The sequence below is a fragment of the Phyllostomus discolor genome, chromosome 12, assembly GCF_004126475.2.
Source record: "Phyllostomus discolor isolate MPI-MPIP mPhyDis1 chromosome 12, mPhyDis1.pri.v3, whole genome shotgun sequence".
NCBI classification, from domain to species: Eukaryota; Metazoa; Chordata; class Mammalia; order Chiroptera; family Phyllostomidae; genus Phyllostomus; species Phyllostomus discolor.
Genome location: NC_040914.2, coordinates 23682176 through 23705178, shown reverse-complemented (window position 1 = coordinate 23705178; position 23003 = coordinate 23682176). Strand labels below are relative to the sequence as shown.

General features: G+C 39.2%; 1 protein-coding gene across 1 annotated transcript; it reads left to right on the top strand.

Moving 5' to 3' along the window:
- Nucleotides 1-1119: 1119 nt before the first annotated feature.
- Nucleotides 1120-21323, top strand: LOC114511116 (putative zinc finger protein 66). The gene is made up of 6 exons (XM_028529782.2): nucleotides 1120-1561; nucleotides 4038-4190; nucleotides 6307-6433; nucleotides 6801-6896; nucleotides 16727-16800; nucleotides 17636-21323. Exons 2-6 carry the CDS (start codon nucleotides 4176-4178, stop codon nucleotides 19073-19075), a joined length of 1752 nt encoding a protein of 583 aa, XP_028385583.1. The 5' UTR covers nucleotides 1120-1561; nucleotides 4038-4175; the 3' UTR covers nucleotides 19076-21323.
- Nucleotides 21324-23003: the final 1680 nt, after the last annotated feature.

The window sequence follows — 23003 nt, the reverse complement described above, 5'->3', positions numbered from 1 at the left end:
TAGGGTATGAATCCGCCATCTTCTCGGATCGCTGGCCATCTGAATAAAGCGCCTATAAAAGATTCAATCACTGTCATTGCTTATTGGATTTGGTAGTGACAGGCAGCCCGAACGCCGGTGTCTTTTCCGGTTACATAACTAGCCTGGGGGGTTCCTTTCTATAACAGTATATTGCCTTTGCCACCTCCCCCCCCTTGTGTTCTGTAACACTACCAAATCTGCAGGGGTCCCCACTCTGGCCAAAACCACATGGTTCTTCTTTCCAACAAAGCTGCGGGGATCGACATTTTGGCAAAGCCATGTGGTTCCCCTCCTCAATGGCTGCAAAGTCTGGGTTTATATCCCCACGACAATCTTCCTCTATGCTCACATTTCCGACTTTGCCTACAATTAGTTACACCTGCCAGCATTCCTGTATTATTCCATGGTTACTGGGCTGACATATTGGGTCTCAGCAGGCATGGCCCCATAGCATAGAGCCAATCACCTCATTTACATCATCTCACAGAGGTGATGTAATCAGGGGGACCTGCCCCCCAGTAACATTGTGGGTGGAGGTGCCTTCCATCCCCCTGGCTCTAAGCATGGCCAGAGCTATTTAACATATCTATGAAACCAGTTAAAGATTATAGATATGTTAAATGCTCATGCCAGGGGTTAGCTGCAAAGCTGTTACTGTGCAAAACAGCCCTGCATGTTCCTGCTCCATGTGTCCCTTCCCCCTACCCCCTACTCACACCTGTGGGGGGAAGGGGTGAGGACATCCTAATATTTCCTGGACATCTTGAGTTCTGGACCAAATTGCAAATACTTATTTGGTCCCGCCTCTTGGCTGCACCCTATTTCAACATGCCAGGATTGTGGGCCAGGTCCCCAGTAGGCGGAGGTGAGAGAGGAAAGTGATCAGGTATGTATCTCCCACATCAGTTTTCGCTCCCTTTCCCTCCAAAAAAAAAAAAAGAAAAAGAAAGAAATGTAAAGAAATCTTTACATTTTTCTTGACATATAGGCAAATTATATGTTGTTTTCATTTTTGTTGAATGCAGAATACATTCTATGTTCCACATTAATTTTTTCTTTGTCCCATAGTCACACGCACGTTATTTTCCCAGTTTTTGAGAATTTCCTAAAAGACTTTTCTGCTACTTTTTTTGTAATTGCATCGAAGCCATACAAACTGGAACCAAAGACAAATGCGATGATCAAGGAAAGAATGTAACCTACGAGAGCAATGTATAAGACTGCAGGCCCTAATCCTGAGTCAACTCCAGTCCCCTATCCAGGTGGCCACCTTCTTCTGCCTTTAATTGAGATCCCTCTCCTGCCCGGAAGCACTCTGTCCTAGACAGTAACTTGGCAGCAGCACGCATGCGCACTTTGTTTTTCACCGGGCGGCGGTTTTTTGAGCAGTGAAGGTCGCGTGAGCCTGCTTGGTCTGGGTCTTTCAGTTTCAAGTCATAGGCTCTCAGGCCGCTCTCCTGCACGCGGGAAGCCTCGCTATCACTGTGGGCCCTGAAATACTCGCTGCTGCGCCTCCCGCAGCTCTGAATCCCACATACAGGTGAGACGCCCCCAAACCCCGACCGTTTCCCTGCTGTGGGCCCATTTATGCGGAAACCCTGAGGAGATTTCTCCTCCTTCCGGGTGTTCAGTTCCGTTCACCGCATGGATTTGGAAAGCCGTTCCCTGGGCAGCCGGCCCACGCTGCGCCCTTTAAAGCCCCAGGAGACATCGCGAGTGGAACAAACAATTTGTGCGCCGCGCCATTCTCGGCCCACGAAGGCCGAATTGCCCCTCGGTGTGGGATCTTCAGCCCTCTCCACAGACATCCCCCGCCCCACGGACACACAGTGGACCATGCGAGCGGTTGGGGGAAGAGTTGGGGGGAGGGCACGTGCAGGGGGGGCAGTTAGAGGTTGTGAGGATGAGCGAGCAGAAAGACAAACAGCGCCGAGTCATCCATTTAATAAGAGGCACGTCAGACAGGGAGAGTGGTTCGGAGGAGAGGAGTTGGAGGAGCGGCCTCAGTGACAGAAAGGCGGTTTGGAGAGACGGGTTTGAGTGGGAAACCACTGAAAGTCAGGCAGCTGTGGGGTGACACGAAAGACAGTAATCGGGGCAGCAGAGGGCACACAGGCATGGGGGAGGGGAAGCGCGGGAGCCAGAAGTGTATGGAGATGGGAGCGATCAGAAAGATCGGGGAGAAAGAGCAAGTGAAGCTGAAATACCGTAGGTTTCAGGAGCTTTGCGGAACAGGTGTAGGGACAGGAATAGAGAAAAGAGGAGAAAGGAGGGGAAGGGGGAGAGGAAACACAGAAAAGGACCACAGTGCAAAAGAAACGGGGAAGAGAAGGAAACATCCATAGGCAGAAATAGGAAGTAGCGGTAGGAGTAGGGGAAGCGGGATCTCGATGAGTGGTGAGCTGATGGGATGTGACTGATTAAGCTGTGAGATAATCCACTTGTACTTTATATATTTAACATTTGCTGAATTATAGATTTGAATAAGAATGTTAAATCTCCGGATTAAAAGTTTGATCTTTCTTAGCTTCCAGCTGCAGCTCTTACTCACTCAGACGGGGAGACTTGTCTGTCAGTTATTCCCTTCTCATCTCCCGGGATGGCAAAAGGGAGGTGGTGACCTGAGACAAGAAATGACTGGGTCTCTCACCACCTAAACGTTATCAAAAAAAAAAAATTCAAAACGTTGGGCCTTTTTTCCTCTCCTGTAAATTTACCTTTTTTCTCTCTCTCACATTAAATTCATTTAAAAAACATACTGAGAAAAGTCCTAGTCTATTAAATATCTGCTTTTCTGTAAATAACCATGAACTTTTGAAATGAGCATTGGTGACATATCATGACCAGCTCTTATCATTGTTTTCTAAGTAGAAGGTAGTCACACATTTTTGGAAACTTAACCTTAGAAGTCATTACCCCTTTTTTAAAACCCAACGCATTTTCCTTTTAAATTGATTGTATCTCGTTTAATTCCTGAGCCCTGCATCCTTCCTGTTCTTTATCATACGTGGAAACGTCCATTGGTACTTAATAATACCAGGCTATTCCAGTGTGCAATTGGTAAGGATGTCAGTGATCTTAGCACCAGCACCTAGTTTCATGACTTCGTCCAATGTTGAGCAGCCTTTTCCTTCCCTTTATGTGATTTGTTTAATTAGTGACTATGAGCCACAAAGGAACTGTTCCCCTCACGTCTGTGTTGTCCATTCACTGAAAGTATTGAAGGATGTACTGGAGTGACCTTCCACCTATTCATGGTGAAGTGATTTGACAGGCATATTTCAATAGCTGACTTTTCCCAAAGCTTTTAGCATGAAGATCTCTATTCTCTGTAATTATCTGAGAGAAGAGGAAGGCAATCTGCCTAGGGTGCTGCACTTGTAGAAGTTCTTGCTTCAGTGCCTCACGGTACCCAGAGTTCTGAGATGTGCTGGGTCTACTATCTGTTGCCCAGAGCTACTGAAATGAGCTCTAGGGGAGCAACACAGGCACCAGGAGGGAACTAGATAAAGATACCATTTTGTGGTCCTCACTGCTGACCTACAGATTCTTAACCTAGAGTGGGGCCCTGATCCCCAAGGGATCTGCATGCTCATTAAACTGAAAGGTTCCCCCTTGGTTCTTATTAGCTCACTTGAGGCGTTTTAAGAAAAGACATCAGTTGTGTGCTCCCCCACAGAGTTGGTCAACTGCTCTGGGTGGGGCATGGTTGTTTATTGAGGTCTTGTACCAGATTCTAAGGCGGTCTCTGGGAGTAGCAAGAGGGACACCGAATGCATTTGTGAGTGTGAGGAGCAGGCTTTGTTCAGGGAAGATAAAAGGGTGCTGTGCTGGGATTGGGGTTCAGGAGAGCAGTGCATGTTCTCATTGCTATAGGAGTTTGTGGACGTCTGTGGGAGGAAAGACCACCTGAAAGGAGAAAAAAACCTCCCGGTGTGGTCTCCATGTACGAGCTCATTGTTCCTGACTCTGCTGTGACAGAGGGCAGGAGAGAGTGGCCTTTTCATCATTTCCAGGTCCTTCTGCCTGTGAGTGTGGGGGAAGAGGATTAAGAGGCTGTGGGGATACCTTTGAAGGCATATCTTCAACGCGCACACTTGACTACTCAGCACATCGTGCCCTGAGAAAACAGCCCAGAGCTTGAGCAGGATGACATGGCCGCTTCTCAGGTAAACTGTGTGTCCTGGGGCAGAGGCTCTGTTTTTCCTCCTCAGACGAGTGGATTTAGATCTTGCAACGTTTATTTCTCTACTTCTGATGTTCTTGCTTAGCGAGGTTGTTCTCTAATTTTTTCTTTTTATGATTTTCAGGGTCAACAGTTTATGTACTTTTATCTTTTGTTCCATAGCCTTCTCTTCGTTATCTTTAGCTCCCTGAGGTCAAGAATTTCCACGTTGAAGTAATGACCTTCTACTACTGAACACATCCCCTCTGTGACATATCAACATGGGAAGGCACCCATGTCCAACATCCCTGTTGGGATGAGCTCAGAGGCTCAGTTGGTGGTGGGGAAGGGACATGTAGGCTTTAAGTTCATGTGGCTACAGCATCAGCTCTGTAGATCAGGGGTAAGAAAACTCACAGTTTACTGGTCAGGATAGCTCAGAGAGTTCTGACAAAGGAGAGTAGATAGAAGAGACTTGTTTGCTCGTTTTGTACAAAAGTCTTGGTACTTAAATGCACTGATTAGGGTACAAAACATGACAGGTACATGTGAATTTGCATTTGCAAAAATTGATGTTTATTTGTGACCATTTTCTCATAATGATTTTCTTATTTCTGTATTTTTGCCAGTAATGTCACAGCAGTGATGACATGTACTTCCGTATGCCTCAGTCACCGCATATGCATAGCTCCAGTCTACCTGATAGTCACCTGACTAAGGTGCTGTCTTGACTATGGAGTTAAGTTTCCCTTTATCATTGACAAGGTTCTAGCAGGGAATTACTGAGAAGTGTGATAAAATTTATCACATTTTATCTGCAAATGTTGTTGTTATTTTGGTTTGTTTGCTTTGGAAAATGAAGGCCCTGCATTTATTTCCTCAAGATAAGTGGTTTCAAACATGAAGGATTTAATCAATGAGGCCTTACTCTGGTAACTTTTGATTATATTCCACATTCATGTTACAGACATATTGTATTTCTTAGTTTTTGTATTTTCAGTAAGGTTTACAAGAGTAGTTTAAGTGTATTTTCAGTTCAGTTAAATTTGTAAGATAATAGTTCTCCACTAATGATACACAAAATGTTAAGAGAAATAAAAAACTAAGAAATAATAGCTCTAACGTTATGTATGTTCCTCTCCTAATTGTGTTTACAAAACATAAAGAGCACCATCCACAATTAGATTTATGAGATTTACAGAATCACAAACTTTGATTTCATTGACATGAAAATTCTGTTTTCTGTCACTTTTCAGTTGTTCCTAGTTTCCATATATCTGTCAGTCTGTGTGCATAAAATGTTAACAATTTCAGTTATTTAGGCTTCTTACTTTCCTCAGATGTTTGCATTCTTCTCAGTCACGGAAACACCAATGAATACTCATGAGGTCTCTTTACATGTATTTGCCTGTGTTTGTTGAAAGATTGTACATCAAGTTTGGAGAAAAATTTAGCTCTACCCTTTACTAAATGTTTCACAAAATTCTCTAATAACACAAGAAGAATAATTTTGTTCTAAGATTACTTATACAGAAGTTTCAAATAGTATTTTGGCTGCTGTTTCTTATTTCTTAAAAACTGTAAATTTTATAAAACATTTTCAGTTTCAAGATATGTATGAATTGTGTATTCTTTTGTGTGCTGTTCAGAAGTATGGCACATGGACCAGAGACATTGCTGTCAGTAGTAAAAAGTGAGCTCGTTAAAGATGTGGAAACACAGGCCCCATCCCAAAACTCCCGTATCAGAATCTGTACTTGTACAAATCTTCCGTTCTCTCTTGTCTGAACTAAATGTGAAAAAGTACTTATACTTTCAACTCACCATGACTTTTGTAGCTGAGAAATGTACACAGCTCATTCTGGATGATACGAATACAACACTCACATACATATGCCTGTGTAGATGCCTTCACTTTAAAGTTTATTTTCCCAAAAAGTAAAGTCTCTGTTTAGGGTTTGTGGTAGTCAACCTCATTTCTCAGTGTTTGAAAATACAATAGAGTATATACCTGAGTCAAAATGATATTAGTAAGTAACTCAGGATACTCTTTTAGCTCAAAACCACTTCTGCTAACACTATTTGCTTGTTAGATGACATTATGAACTGTGCTGTTTCAGGGATTGTTGACCTTCAGGGACGTGTCAGTAGATTTGTCTTGGGAGGAGTGGGAATGCCTGGACCCAGGTCAGCGGAAGTTGTACGTGGATGTGATGTTGGAGAACTACAGGACCCTGGTCTCCCTGGGTGAGGATGACTTCCTTTCAGACCTCCTGCTCCACCTGTGGGATTTCGTTTTCTTTGTTAGTTTAACATCTTCTAGGGACTTCTGCTTTGTGTGGGAGCACTTCAGATTCTTGCTCTCAATGGAGAAATTGGAGGTTATCCAATGTAGAAAGAAAAAGTTTCGTGAACTCTGTGAATTAGAAACTTTTAGTGTCTGAAAACTTTACATGTGGTCTAGAATAATTAAGTTGTTACTGAAAACAGTATTTTGGAAAAATCATTTTCTAGAATATTTTATATTACCAGTTTAGTTACCTGAGAAGAAAGTGGAATGGAAAATGGGAAAATTTCCTCAAAGCTAATGAATGATTCTTTTTCATATAAACAGGTCTTTTTGTCTCTAAGCCAGTTCTGGTCACCTTTTTGGAGCAAATGAAGGAGTGCTGGATTATAAACAGGGAAAAGATGGTATCTGCCCCTCCAGGTAGGTGGGAATGGGGAAGCACATGACACAGGTGAGAGGCCCAAAGGTCATGGAGGAAGCCTGACCTTCAGGTGTGGTTTGGGAAGCTGTGCTTCCGTGGATGCGATTTTGAGAAGCCCAGGTCTAGTTGTGCTGCTGTCATAGATGGCCAGTTTGTCTGGAACATGTCCGGTGACCTCTCTCATGCTGTTAGCACTTGGGGCCAAAGTCTTTTCCTTCACTTGCGAGACCTGCCGTGCTCTGGCTTGTCTTGCATTGCTTTGGGAACCCAGGAACACCTGTGTATGTTGCTGTGAAATGTATGTTAAGCTTTTTTCTTTTTAACTTTTCCTTTTTTTTCATGGAAAGTGATTATGAAGAAAAAGGTTGAGATCCTGGAATTTGGTACAGAAATGCCAAGAACTCTGGGAACAGGTGTCATGTTTTCTGGTTTATAAAATCTAATACTATGGAGTCTTCAAGTGAGACCCTACCAAGTTTAGACTGACTCAGTGATTTCATCACAGCAAGATACATCACCCAAAATGAGACAATCTAAGTTTTTGTTTCACTTCAAAATGTCCTTCTGCTTAGTATCAAACACCATAAGAAGTTTACAGTGTATGCTTTAACTCCTTCACGTGAGAGTAGTTTACTGTGTTTATTTACCTCATAAAGCTCTTCAGTAAGTTACTGCCATAGCTGACTTGACAACACTGCCCACCATGCAGGAAAGTCTCTATTATAGTCACCTGATTTCTTCCTCACTATCCTTTGGTAAGAAGGGAGTTACAGAATTACTAGGCACTTCATATTTTTTAAATTGTTTGGTGGTGCTTTGGTGCTCACTGATTCTGCTCCTTGAGTGTGTTGCTTGTAGAAGTGGTAGGGTGGCAGTCTAACATGGACTTAAGCTGTCCACTGGCTGTGGGTCCTCTCTGGAGGTGCAAGGTCAGCCACCACCTCTGAATTGCCCAGGATCACCTGGAACACATTACAGAGTGATGTGCAGATGGCTCCTAATTCAGCTGGGTTTGTAGGGTCCCCAGAGAGGGCAAGATGTGATCCAAGGCCAACTGTGGGTAGTGCTGGCATGTGGCCATTGAGTGAGAGGTACAGGATGTGCATATACCAGATCCAGCTTGATTGAAAGATTTGGGAGAGTCTGAACCATGACGCAAGAGGGGCCGTTTGTGTGGAGAAGCCACTGGACGTGGCTTGGATGGGTTCTCAAGTTGAATGGGGCCAGGTCTCAGGGAATCACTAGGACAGGGCTATAGCACTAGCCAGGTACTCGGAGATTCAGATAAGGTACCTTCCTACTATCTCTGTGGTAGAGAGGGCTCAGCAAGGGAATAATGGCCTCAGACAGGACTTCTGTGTGGGTGAAAGCTGCTCCTCCTGCCTCAGCCCTGAAGCCAGACAGTTGAGTCCCTCCCTGAATGTCCCTAGCACCTTTCAGTCTGTTGTCCCAAGGCTAGAGATCAGAGCTTGTGAGTCCCAGTAAGTCTGTGTCAAGCCCTGTAGGAGGAAGACTTGGATGTCAGCATCTCTCAGTCTCATTGAGCTATAATCCTCCCTGGTTTTCCATCGTGTTTCCTTTTCAATGATAGGTTCCCCAAATTTAGTTGAGTTATGTTTTTGTTTTTATTCATATATTAGAAAAGTGAGTGATAGTTTTCAACTCAGTACACTTAATATACTGTGGACTTAATGAAAATATGAATCAGCCGTATGTCATTTGCCATTAAAATTATATGCACATTTGTCTGTTTTTAACCTTATGGTTTTTATGACTTACCATATTCTGCCATGTGTAACTAGCTCCTGTGTATAATGCACACCCACATATTGTGCCAAACTTTCAGGAAAAGAGTATGTTTTATTTTAAATTTTTAAGTCAGTTCTGTATTTATTTGTATTTAGTTATTTGGTATTTAGTAATATAAAGGAATTTTATCATTTTCTTACCATATATGGTATAGGAAATTTTATGTAACAAATAATTACAAAATACAAGAATCCAAAAAATCCGTTACTTCAGGTGCTACCCGTGTATAATGTTCATCTTTAGTACATCTTTAGTGTTCCCTAAAAAATTTAGGCAAAACAGGGCACAGTATACATGGGAAAATATGGTATCTTGTTTCTTTCTGTAGTTCGTTAATGGTTGACGTTTGTTTTGTCCAGTGTAGATACTGTAATAGGATTAATTTTATATCGGTTCGTGGATGAATTTGTATTCTCTTTCGTGAGATCAAAATATCCCTAAATTGAATATAATTTTTGGAAAGTTTTATAAGTATTGCTTTTAGAAACATTGTGTTTTAAAATTTGTTAAAAAATCATATGAGCACAAATGTAGCATCTTTTTTTTTCAGTCTATTTTATTGATTATGCTATTACAGTTGTACCATTTTTCTCTCCCCTTTATCCTCTGCCACCCTGAACCCCGCTTCCCTCCATCATTCCTCCCCTTAGTTCATGTCCATGAGTCATACATGTAAGTTCTTTGTCTTCTCCATTTCCTATACTATTAACCTTCTGCTGTCTGTTTTGTACCCACCATTTATGCTTCTTATTCCCTGTACCTTTTCCCCCATTGTTCCCCCACCCCCTCCCCACTGATAACCCTCCCTGTGAACTCCATTTCTGTGATCGTGTTGCTGTTCTAGTTGTTTGCTTAGTTTGTTTTTCTTCTTGTTTTTCTTTAGGCTCAGTTGTTGATAGTTGTGAGTTTGTTGTCATTTTACTGTCCATATTTTTGATCATCTTCTTTTTCTTAGATAAATCCCTTTAACATTTCATAGAATGAGGGCTTGGTGATGATGAGCCCTTGAACTTGACCTTATCTGAGAAGTCCTTTATCTGCCCTTCCATTCTAAATGATAGCTTTGCTGGACCAACTAATCTTGGGTATAGATTCTTGCTTTTCATAAATTTGAATACTTCTTTCCAGCCCCTTCTTGCCTCTAAGGTTTCTTTTGAGAAGCTAGGCAATAGGCTTATGGGAACTCCTTTGTAGGCAACTGTCTCCTTTTCTCTTGCTGCTTTTAAGATGCTCTCCTTATCGTTAATCTTGGGTAATTTGATTTTGATGTGTCTTGGTGTATTCCTGTTTGGATCCAAGTTGTTTGAGACTCTCTGAGTTTCCTGGACTTATATTTCCTTCTCCAAATTGGAGAAGTTTTCTTTCATTATTTTTCAAATAAGTTTTCAATTTCTTGCTCTTGCTGTTCTCTTTCTGGCACCTGTATGATTCGGATGTTGGAATGGTTAAACTTGTCCCAGAGGTTCCAAAGCCTCTTCTTATTTTTTTGAATTCTTGTTCCTTCCTTCTGTTCTGGTTGAATATTTATGTTTTCCTTTTGTTCCAAATTGTTGAATTGAGTCCTGTTTTTTCTTCCCTTTACTGTTGGTTCCCTGTATATTTTTATTTATTTCACTTTGTATAGCCTTCACTTCTTCCTTTATTTTGCATCCATACTCATTCATCTCTGTGGGAATCCTGATTACCAGTGTTTGGAAGTCTGCCTGTGATAGCTTGGCTGTCTGTTTGTTGCTTAGTTCTTTTTGTAGATTTTTGACCTCTTCCTTCATTTGGTCATATTTCTTGGTGTCTGTGCACCTGTCATGTTTAAGGGGTAGAGCCTGAGGTATTGGGTAGTGTGGGGAACCCACCTCATTGCATTGTGGCACTGTGTGCAGTGGAGGTGTCAGGGAGGGAACAATGTTGTTTGGTCCGGTCTCCCTGTTTTCGGTCACTTCCCCCACTATCCACAAAGCAAATGTGCCCTTCTGGTGGTGGGTGTGTGTGCTTGTGTACATTCTAGGACCCCATTGGCCCCTCCAACAGAATCTCCTATAGGACTGACAGTTTTCCCCCACCTCTGTAAGCTCCACAGGTTTTGACAGCCAGAGGTTTTGAAACTTTCTTTTTCTGTGCTGCAATCGTAGATTACGTGTTTTTCTCCCCAGTTGTTCTTCCTGGTGTATGTGCACTTGAATGTGGGATGGCCCTTCCACCAGCCACCACCTCACCCCCCTGTCTGCTGCCGCAACTTACCACAAGTCCTCTTATCCCTGACTATCCATCTCCATCCCTTCTACCAGTCCAGATTAATGCTTCTTTTTTAACTCATTGGTTGTTAGGCTTCCATACAGTTTGATTTTCTTGCTGTTTCACTTTTTTTTTGTTTTTATGTTGGTTATTATTCTTCTTTGGCTTGTGTGAGTCAGGAAGGCTGTTTACCTATGCCTTCATTTTTGCCAGAAGCCCCCCCCAAATTTGGCATCCTAACTATCTATAACTGTGTAGTCCATTTATGTTAAGTATATTCCCTTTGTTGTCCATGTGACCTCTTGCAACTTTCATCTGGGAGAAATGTCTCAGTGTACATTAAACAACCATGTCATCATTTGTCTTAAAACCTAGGCTCAGGTAATTATCTTTGTTTTTTTCTTGTGAGGGGGACTCCATTAGATTACTTACCTAAATGCATCCTATAGTGTCTTTGTGATTTGTGTGCTTCTTTTAAAAAACATCCAAAATTTTGTTATTGTGGTATGTGGTGGTAAGATCTCTTTCAATTTCCTGACAGAATATAATTCCTTTGTATGTATATACTACATTATTTTTATTTCTTTATTTATCCATAGACATTGGGGTTGCTTCCACCTATTATATGCTTTTGTGAATTGTACTATAGTCAACACAGGTGTGCTAATGTCTCTCTCAAGTCCTGCTTTGAATTCTTTTGGACAAATACCCAGAAGCGGAAGCATGCCATTGGAAAACAATTCTAGTTTTAATTGTTTTATATCCCACTTGTTATTGATCTGTTTGTACTAATTTATGTTTCATTCAGTCATGTACAGGGTCCATTTTCTCCACAGTTTTGAAAATCACTTAATATTGTTTCTGGTTCATTTTTTTTTTTTAAGATTTTATTTATTTATTTTTAGAGAGGGAAGGGAGGGAGGGAGGGGGAGAGAGAGAGAGAGAGAGAGAGAGGGAGAGAGGGAGGGAGGGAGGGAGAAACATCAATATGCGGTTGCTGGGGGTTATGGCCTGCAACCCAGGAATGTACCCTGGCTGGGAATCGAACCTGGGACACTTTGGTTCCCAGCCCGCACTCACATTTGTTTGTTTTTGATACTGGTCATCTTAATTGTGAATTTACACATTTACAGTGTGTGTGTGTGTTAGTAGAGAATGGAAACACATGATTCTTGGACGTTAGTAAAGAACCATAGGAAAGACACAGAGACTTGAAGAAGAAGAAGGTCTGTGAATGACTACATCAGAGAAGAAGGTCTGTGAATGACTTTTTCAAAGAGCACTTTTGGCTTTGCCGCCAAATTGTGTGGAATTTAATAAGAACTCACACATACATAACCCCCACCCTTTCTCAGTGCTCCCACCTGAAGAATACATTCATGATATTTATGAAGTTAAATTGGTCCATCCTTATGAACCAAAGTTAATGTTCTTTGGTGAAATACTAAGGAGCACAATTACTGGATCATATAATAAGTGTATGTTTAGTTTTGTTAGAATCTCTAAACTCTATTCTCTAGGGACTGTACAATTTTACATTTTCACCAGCAATGAATGAGAGTTCCAGTTGCTTTACATCCACAGCAGCATTTGCTGTTGTTAGCACTGCTCTTTTAGTTTTCCTATGCATTTCCTTACTGACTTAAGATGTGGAGGTTCTTTTCAGATACTGATTTTCTATCTATATATCTTTTTTAGTGTGCTTTCTTTTAAGGTATTTGAGCCTTTTTAGTCAGGTTTGTTTTCTTGTCACTGTTGAGTTTAAAAATACCTTCATATGTTACATGTAATCCTGTATATGTGATCTTTAGCAAATATTTTTTTCTTAGTTTGTGGATTCTCGTTTTTTTGTCTCATGATGAGTATTATATATATATTTTTCCTTAATGTTTTAGCTAAGACATGGGAGTTTAAATCTTAATAATACAGAATGAAAAAGAAAGATGGTTAAGAATGTATCTTGAAAGAGTGTGATATGGCCCTGACTGGTGTGGCTCAGTGGAATGAGCACTGGCCTATGAACCAAAGGGTCACTGGTTTGATTACCAGTCAGGGCACATGTCTGGGTTGAGGGCTGGGCCCCCAGGAGGGGGTGTGTGGGAGCCAGCCACGCCTTGATGTTTCTCTCCCTCTCTCCCCTTTCTCCTTCCCTTCTTCTCTGTCTGAAAATAAATAAATATGCTTTACAAAAAAAGAAAAGGAAAAAAATGTGATGTGTATACTCTGAAGATTGCTTCATATTCAATACTTTGGAGATTATGTTTGCAGTTGTATTTTTAGAATATAGAATGTAAACATACAGAGTCATATCATGAAGGGGAACATGATGAGATAATCACTTTCTGACATTACATGTCAAAATAACATTTTTAGTTTCTTCCAAATTGTACAGTTCTAATAGAGCAATGGTGATTTTTTCAGTTCTATATGTTCAGTACTGTAAAGAATGCTGCAGTTGATATGGGTGTGCATATACTGCTTTGAATTTGTATTCTCATATTCTTTGGGTAATTCCCCAGAAATGGAATTTCTGTGTCCTGTGGTACTTGTTTGTGAATTTCTGAGGAACCTTCATCTTCTTTTGTGTAGTGGCTGCATGAACGTTCTCATTTTTCCTTATCATTGCTGGTGCTCGTTTGTTGATTTATTTGAATTGTCATCCTGTAACATGTGTGATGGTATTTCATTGTGGGTCCAAGTTGCATTTCTCTGATGATGAATGATGTTGAACATCTTTTCATATGTCTATTGGCCCTCTTTCTGTCCTGTTTCAAGAAATATCTATTCAGGACATCTACCATTTTTTAATGAGATTGTTTGATTTTTTTCAATGTTGTGTAAGTTCTTTATATATTTTGGATATTTAGCATCATTGGTGGATAACTTTCCCTATTTGGTAGATTGGTTATTTGTTCTTTGTTTTGTTCATGGTTTCCTTTGCTATGCAAAAACTTATATTGTTGTAGTCTCATTTGTTTATTTTTTCTTGATTGCTATATCTACTTACATATGTACACATATTTGTAAGATCTACAGCAAGTATCATTGACTATCTATCCTTTATTCCAGTGTTTTCATAGTTCCAGGTCTTACATTCTGGTTTTTAATCCATTGTGAGTGTATTTTGGTACATGGCATAAGAAAGTGGTCTAGTTATGTTATTTTCTGTGTATTAGTTCAGTTTCTTTTGTACAACTTATTGACACTAACTTTAGTTGAGTTTTGATAACCTACTACCATCAGACCAGCCTCTCTCGCACAACTTAAGAAAGAATCTGTCTATTCTCATTGTGTGTCCCTAACTTTTTTCTTATAGATTAGTTAACCATATGTCTTTGGTCATTTCTAAAATTGTATTACTTCCTTTATCATAGTGTTTTTTTAAAGATAACTTTATATATTCAGAATGCTAAATTTTTAGAAAATACATTCTTTGCACTAATTTTCTTCCTTTCCACAGGTTGTGTTTTTCACCCACTGATGATGTGCAGAAGTTTTTCTATTAGGTATAATCGTATTTGTCTCTATTTACTTTGTTTACTTTTTCTTTTGGTGTTATAGTGAAAAAATATGTCAAAATCTTTTTTATATCTTTTCATTTAGTAGATTAACAGTTATTGGTTTTATGTTAAATTTTTCCTCCATTTGTATTCTCTATTTGTATATTATTTCATGAAGAGTCCAAGTTTACTCATTATTTTAGACATGGACAACCAATTTTTTCAGCTATCTTTGATGATGTGAATATCCTTTTCTTATTTGGCTGTATTCAGCATCCTTGTGGAAGCTCCTTTGACCTTATATGGGAGAAGTTGTATGTAGGCTCTTTCATCCTCTGTGTTTAATTATATATGTCTGTCTTAATGGTTTTATATCCTTTATTGATAAGAGAAGCTTTGAAATATGTTTTTAAGAATATTTTATTTGAAAAAGGAAGAAGGAGCTGCTACTCTTTGCAATAGCATGGATGCAACTGGAAAGTATTATGCTAAGCAAAATAAGCCAGGCAGTGAAAGACAAATACCAATTGACTCACCTTTAACAGGAACCTAAACAACAAAACAAAGAAACAAGCAAAATATAACCAGAGACACTGAAATAAAGAACAGACTGACAGAGTTCAGAGGGGAGAGGAGAAGGAATTTCAGGGGAAAAGGGGAAGAGTTTACAGGAATGAGTATAAAGCATACATGGATAAAAGCTAGGGGTGGATGGAAATGAGAGGGAGGAGGGGAGGGCTGGGTGGGTGAGTTGGGATGGGAGTAAAAGATAGAAAATTGTACTGTAACAACAATTTAAATAAAATTTTAAAAAATTATATTTTATTATATAAAAAAGAATATTTTATTTGTATAGTTTTATGGAGAGGGGATTGAAGGAGGAGAAAAGGGAGAGAAACATCCATATGCAAGAGCAACATCACTTGGTTCCATCTGTGCTGCTTCCAAAGGGGAGATGACCTGCAACCCAGGCATCTTGGAAATGAATCAACCACCTTTTGTGGGGAATGATGCTCAACCCACTGAGTTATACCAGTCAACCCCCATCTTAATTTTGAATGAACTATTCTATTTTTGCGAAAAATATCATTGGATTTTGATAGGTATTGCTTTAAATATTTAGATCACCTGGGGTACTACTGATGGCCTACACTAATCATTCCAATGTATAATCATGGGATAAATTTTTTTGAAATTTAGTTTATTAATCCTCTTGTGAAAAATCTGCAGAGTTCTCACCGATAAAGTCACTGAGGAATCTTGACTCTTTTTTTGCTAGCACCCATATTGGCCTTTGCAGTCCCCCTGACTTTGTTCATTGTGTTCTTGTGTACCTATCTCTGTTGTCATCTTCTCATACTGGCCGTTTTGTACAAGTGTATGTTTGGGATATTTTTTTTGTGTGTAATTTATTGGATCATAAATCAAGACAAAGCCAGTTGTCTTGCCACCTCCAAAATGGGTTCTGAATCCCAACACAAAACTTACATCTGGGCTGGTCCTACATCTTTTGACTATTTTTTTTAATTGCTTGAAGAGGAACAAGTATGGCATGAGCAAGTACTATTTCACAAAATTGACCATGTAACTGTGACCTTTCATAATTGAAAATGTTACCTCTAGCACTGGTTGTGGTTTCTTGGTTTTCTGGTGCAATCTATCAAGAGTCAGAATTCCGTTTCAATCTAAATATATTATGCTGAAAGGCAACATAAACCACAAGTGCCATTACCCCGAGACATAGAGTGGTCAAGAAATCAGTGAAAAGAATGGAGACCACAGCTCTAACTAAACATTTCAGCTAAGAAGTAATTCATCAACAGTTTCATATTTCTGGAAGGAAAGGAAATTAATCAATACATGCTACGTCCTTAATGAAACGGACAATTCTTACTCTTTTTTGCATGCCTTTCTCTGTAATCACAGGGATCTAGGCCACATTGTGATCAGCAGGCACAAAATCACAGTACAAAGACCAGTCCCTTAATAAAAGTAAAGGTATTTGCTTCATTAATTTAAATACTGTACATTTTTGTATTCACACATAAATTACTGTGTCATTTATGATGGTAACCAATCTTCAAGCAACCAAGGAAGAAAACTGAATTTTTCATTGATTTTTTTTCTTTAATATAAACTTTTTGATGTGACTTTTTTTATACCTTTTCTTGCTTTGAACATTTAACTCTCTTTAGGAGTACTCAAAAATGGAATGTGGTCAAAACCTGCTAGTAAGGTCAGTGTATGCTCCCCAGCGTGCCAAAGCTGTGAAACTATTTTGTATCTTGCAGCTGTGTCATCTGAAGACAACCAGGCCTTGTTGAGAAAGCCAGGGATGGAAGATTTATTCTCTAGAGTAATACTGGTAAGATACTAAAAGTATGCCTTTGATAATGTAACGAACGCCTGACAAGAAAGTGTGTGATGAGGGAAAAGCATGTTAAAAGGAACTTAACTAACTTAGGACAGTTATTCCTTGAAAAAATCCTTATTACCTCTACAGGTCAAAAATGGTACACATTAGGGAAATATCCTACTTTAAGTTAGTGACAATGCAGATAAATGTGTTTCTAAATGTGAAGACTAGAAACAATATCCTATGTGCATATATTCTTGCAAAGGCAGTCAGGACATTTAGGAATTCACATAATCCATGGTGTGAATAATCATTTGAATTGATTAAATTGCAGATTTAGTTAAATTTTCCATCAGTGCTTTCTAAAATTTAGTGATATATAATGCACACAGACAATTCAAATATGATTATTTTTTAAATTAAAGACTGATTATCCTTTGTTGAGAAATAAGTGTTGTTTTCATATTTAAATATGTATCATGTATACTTGGGAGTGAGTTTTAAAAAATTTGATTCACTTTTAGAGAGAGGGGAGGGGAGGGAGAAAGAGAAAGCCAAACATTGTTTTTTGAGAGAAACCTCAAATGGTTGCCATTTGCACACACCCTTAGAGTAGATGGAACCTATGATCTAGTCTAGCTAGATTGGGACTAGAACTGGAAAGCCTTCACTTTGTGAAACAGTGCTCAACTAACCAGTCACACCCTCCATGGCTGGGCGCATTTTTTAATACATACAACCAACATTGTTTAGTAGATGTCACAGAATAGTTATTTGGGAATAAGTGTACATGAATGAAATTAAAGCTGTTACTAATGGCCTTTCTGTCTTCATTAATTACCAGAGTACATATAGTGAAGACAGAAGTTATCAAGGTAATGAACATTGGAAAAATTTTGACCATGGCTTTAATCCTTATAGACATCAGAATCTTCAGCTTCCAGGCAACCATTATAAAGACCAAAAACTCTTTGACAAAATGTCAAATTACAGTACACATCAGGTTATTCCTATTGTGGAGGAAACAAACAAACAAGGAAGATATGTCCAGTCTTTGAAGCAGTCCTCCAGTCATATTAAACAAGGGAATACTGGTACCAGCGAAGTCACTTTCAAACGTGTACCGTGTAGCAAAGTCTTCAGTCATATACTCAATCGAAATAGACTTAAGAAATGCCAGACTGTAGAAAACCATTATGAATATAAAGAATGTGGAAAAACATTCAGTTGGCCTTCAGGTCTTACTGTACATCAGAAAATTCATGCTGGAAAGAAGTTCCAAAAATGTAAATTGTGTGGCAAAGCCTTTAAAAGGCATTCATGTTTTACTTCACATGAGAAAAGAATTCATACTGGGGAGAAACATTACCAGTGCAGAGAATGTGGTAAAGCCTTTAGCAAGTTGTCATACCTTAAGCGGCATGAGAGAATTCATACGGGAGAAAGGCCTTATCAATGTACAGAATGTGGGAAAGCCTTTAGCCAGTCCTCAGGGCTTATTCAACATCAGAAAATTCATACTGGGGAAAAGCCTTATAAATGTAGAGAATGTGGTAAAGTCTTTAGCAAGTTGTCATACCTTACACGGCATGAGAAAGTTCATACAGGAGAAAGGCCTTACAAATGTAGAGAATGTGATAAAGCCTTTATGTGGCTGTCAAACCTTACAAGACATGAGAGAGTTCATACTGGTGAGAAGCTTTATCAATGTAGAGTGTGTGGTAAAGCTTTTAATCAGTCCTCAAAACTTAAATGCCATCACAGAATTCATACTGGAGAAAAGCCATATGAATGTAAAGAATGTGATAAATCCTTTCGCCAGTCCTCAGCCTTTATTCACCATCAGAAAGTTCATACTGGAGAGAAGCCTTATAAATGTAGAGAATGTGGTAAAGCCTTTACGGAGTCCTCAATCCTTACTAAACATCAGAGAATTCATACTGGGGAGAAGCCTTATAAATGTAGAGAATGTGGTAAAGCCTTTACAGAGTCCTCAACCCTTACTAATCATCAGAGAATTCATACTGGAGAGAAGCCTCATGAATGTGGAGAATGTGGTAAAACTTTTAGGGTGTCCTCAACCCTTACCAAGCATCAAAGAATTCACACAGGAGAGAAGCCTCACAAATGTAAAGAATGTGGTAAAGCTTTTAGGGTGTCCTCAACCCTATCTAAACATCAAAGAATTCATACTGGAGAGAAGCCTCATGAATGTAGAGAATGTGGTAAAGCTTTTAGGGTGTCCTCAACCCTTATTCAACATCAGAAAATTCATACCTCATAGAAGTCTTATAAATGAAGAGGATGTGGCAAATCCTTTAGGCAGTCCCCCACTGTTAGAATAAAGAAGTCATAATGTAGAAAACTCTTATTAATATAGAGAATTTGTAAATCATTTTGCTAGCCCTCAAATCTTACTCAAGATTAGAAAATTCATACTGGTGTAAAGCAGCCTTATATCTGTAGGAAATGTGGCAAGGCCTTTAACCAGGGTTTAAACCCAATTGGATATCAGAAAGTTTATACGGGACAAAAATTCTCCAGATGTAACCATTGTAAAGTTTTTAACAACACTCAAAACCAACTCAGCAGCACAGAATTTATGAGACTGAAGAGAAGGTTTAGGAATATGTAGAATATAGGAAACACAAAAAGAGACCTACAGATACAAGGAATGTGATAAAGCCTTTTCTTTGCAGTGGATTCTTACTAGATTTTGTATAATTCATTCTCAAGTTTTACAAATGTGAAAATGTGGAAAGCCATTTTCTGCCACTGATTAATTACTAAATATCAGAATTTACAAGAGGTAAATGTTAGAAATGTGAATAATATGGCAAAGCTTTTATTTGCTTCTCAAAACATACTCAGCAGATTATTATGGAGACAGCTTGTATTACCAAACAGACCCATCGTGAGGAGACAAAATACTATTACCAAATGGACCCCCCTTCTTCTCACAGGGTCCTCCTGTTTTACGTTCACCTTGTTGGCTGCCAGGAAGTTATGGCTCTCAGTGTCAGAGATTGGTGAAAACGAAAAGAATTATTTATTCAAAAGTTGTACAGACTTAGAGTAATGACTTAATGTCTTTGTTAAAATCCCAAAGTCCCTTAAAACACCCACAAACACACAGAATCCTCCCTTCCCCCTTTACCCAGTCTGGGGTACCATATCTCAGGAAAAGAAATAGACATCAATGGCTCTGGTAGCCCCTGATTCTTCTCAGTAATCTGTACTCAGCTGGCAGGCCTCGTGTGGTTCCCAGAACCATCAGCTGTGTTGCCAGGATCTCCAGTTAATCCAAAACTATGTGGCACCTTCTCATGACCCATTTCACCCCTTTTCTTCCCAAAGATAAAAAATGTGGAAAAGCTTTAACAAGTACTGTGACCTTACTCAACATCAGAATTTATTCTAAAGAGAAAACATGAATGAAAAGAATGTTTAAAACTTTTTTGCACATTAATAGCTTATTTGACACATGAGAATTCATACGAGGTGAAAATCTTAAAGGTCTGTGAACTTACAAATTAGGTGGGTTTCAGTCATCTACTTTGCCCTAGAAGACTGAGGACATACTAATCCACAATATATGAACAAAATCTAAATGGAGATACTGTGTGGTTGACTCCGAACTTCGTTGCATGTCACCACAAGGGCATATTTTTTGCATAAGAAAGAGAAACAGTAAGCCCTAGCCAGATAGCTCAGTTTATTAAACCATTGTCCCAGTTCAGCAAGATTGCAGGTTTGATCCCTGGTCAGAGCACATACAAGAACCATCAATGAATGCACAAATAAGTGGAATAACAAATGGATGTTTCTTTATCCCTCTCTGTAAAATCAATAATTTTTTGAAAAGAAATAAGAATATTTTTATTTTGTAATAACGTTTGTTGGAATAAAATTTATGTAGCTCTGGCTGGTGTGCTCAGTGGATTGAAATGGTTTATATTTGTGTGCATGAATGTATAAATGTGCAAGTCAATGGTTTTTGTAAATGTCATCATTATTTCATAAGTTTTTTAATTTAATAATTGAAATCATATCCTGAGCTCTGGTTGGTGTGGGTCAGTGGACTGAGTGCCCACCTGTGAACCAAAGGGTCATTGGTTCAATTCCCAGTCAGGGCACATGCTTGGGTTCTAGGCCAGGTCCCCCTCAGTAGAGGGCACATGAGAGGCAACCACACATTGCTGTTTCCCTCCCTTTTTCCTTCTCTTCCCCTCTAAAAATAAATAAATAAAACTTTTAAAAAAGGAAATGGTATCTTGAATATATTCCATAGTTGTAATTAGAAGGGTAGTAACATATTATGTGTATACATTAGTGAGCACAAATTTAATAACTATGTGATTCTATGTTAAACTACAACATTTTAAATTTTTCAGAGAATGCTTTGTCCTTGTACTTTTAAGGTTATGTCAATTACATAACTACTTTATTCTTTAGGTTCAATTCTAAAGGCCATGGTGTTTGGCAAGTTAACTCATAGCTTTAGACCTTAGGCGAGTATTTTACCATGTCTGTGACACGTTTTTTTCCCTGTAGGATGGGAACAGCTCTGTTTCTAGTGAGATATTATGTTGATAAGAAGTTAAACATAAACTATTTAAGTAATGCCTAGCACATAGGACATATTCAAAACTTTTAGTTATTGCCCTGGCTGGTGTTGCTCAGTGGGTTGAGCATCAGACAGGGAATGAAAAGGTCATCAGTTTGATTCCAGGTCAGGGCACATGCCTGGGTTGCAGGCCAGGTCCCCAGTTGGGGATGAGCAAGAGGCTGTGGTCAATGTTTCTCCCACACATACTTGCTTTTCTCCCTTTTTACCTCTTTTCCCCTCTTTGTAAAGTAAATAAATAAAGTCTTTACAGAAATATATTTTCAAGCCTTGGGTGGTGTGGCTTAGTTGATTGGAATGTTGTCCCATAGCTAAAGGGTTGCAGGTTTGATTCGTGGTCCGGGCACATACCTGGGTTGCAAGTTAGATCCCCTGTCTGGGTGTGTACCAGAGGCAGCCGATCAGTATTTCTGTCACACATTGACTTTTTTCTCTCCCTTCATCTCTTTGAAAAAAAAGGAAAAAATATTTTTACGATCAACAGCACGTTAAAACTCAAAACCATGGCAAAGTCCAGATGAAGGACGTGGCCCCAATATACTTTGAAGTAAGCTGTCAGTTGAATTAAATGGGTCCTGGGAACTTCTTCCTTTTGGAGAAAACAGAATCTCCAAAAAGAGACTTATAAAACAGAATAAACACATTTGGCCTGAGGAGCATAAGGACCTTTCAGTGAATTTATAGAGCTAAAAATGCCTTGCTAATAATTGTGGGTGTGGCTATTTGGTATCTCATAAATTGCTATTCTTTTAATACACTGCTATACAGTTGAGAGATCTACAAACTTGTACCATATAATAATCAGTGTGTCCTGGTAGACTTACAATAATCTTTGGGAGTGTAAGTATTTATAAGAAGAAACTGAATGAGGAAAAGTGCTAATTTCATGAGAAGGCATTGTTTCCAGTATTGTATTAGCTGTGACTAGGTGAAGTCAGGAACAAGGAAACAGAGGACTGGATGTTTATTCTCAAGAGAACTGGAGTTAAAAGAAAAGGATGGGAGAGTTTATTAAGGTGTTAGCTCTGTGTCTACCATAATGTGTCAAGTGAGGACTGCACATAGGCAGTGAATCAGAAAAAACTCATGAGATGCTTATAACATACTGGTTTGTGACTGAAAGCATGTGTAGATTTGACTTGTTAAATTCATTAGGAAGGACAGTAGTATTTTCTGTGAATAAAGAAGGAACAAATCATTTCTGGTGGAAGCTGCACTGTCATATATTATGATATGTCTAGTTATCACTCTCGGGAAGTTACATATCTCTGCCTATTGATATTAAGCTTGCCTTAGTATAGTCATGAGATATATAAAAATAAAATGAGGAAGAAATAGAGGTTTGTGTCCTGGTTGGTATGGCTTAGTGGATTTAGCATGGGCCTTCGAATTGAAAAGCTGCCAGTTCAATTCTTGGTCAGCGCACATGCCCTGTGTCTCAGGCCAGGTCCTCGGTTGATAATGTGTGAGATGCAACTGATAGATGTATCTCTCATGCATTGATATTTTTCTCCCTCTCTCCCTTTTTTCCCCTCTCTCTAAAAATAAATATATAAATCTTTTTAAAAGGTCAACTTAAAAAAAA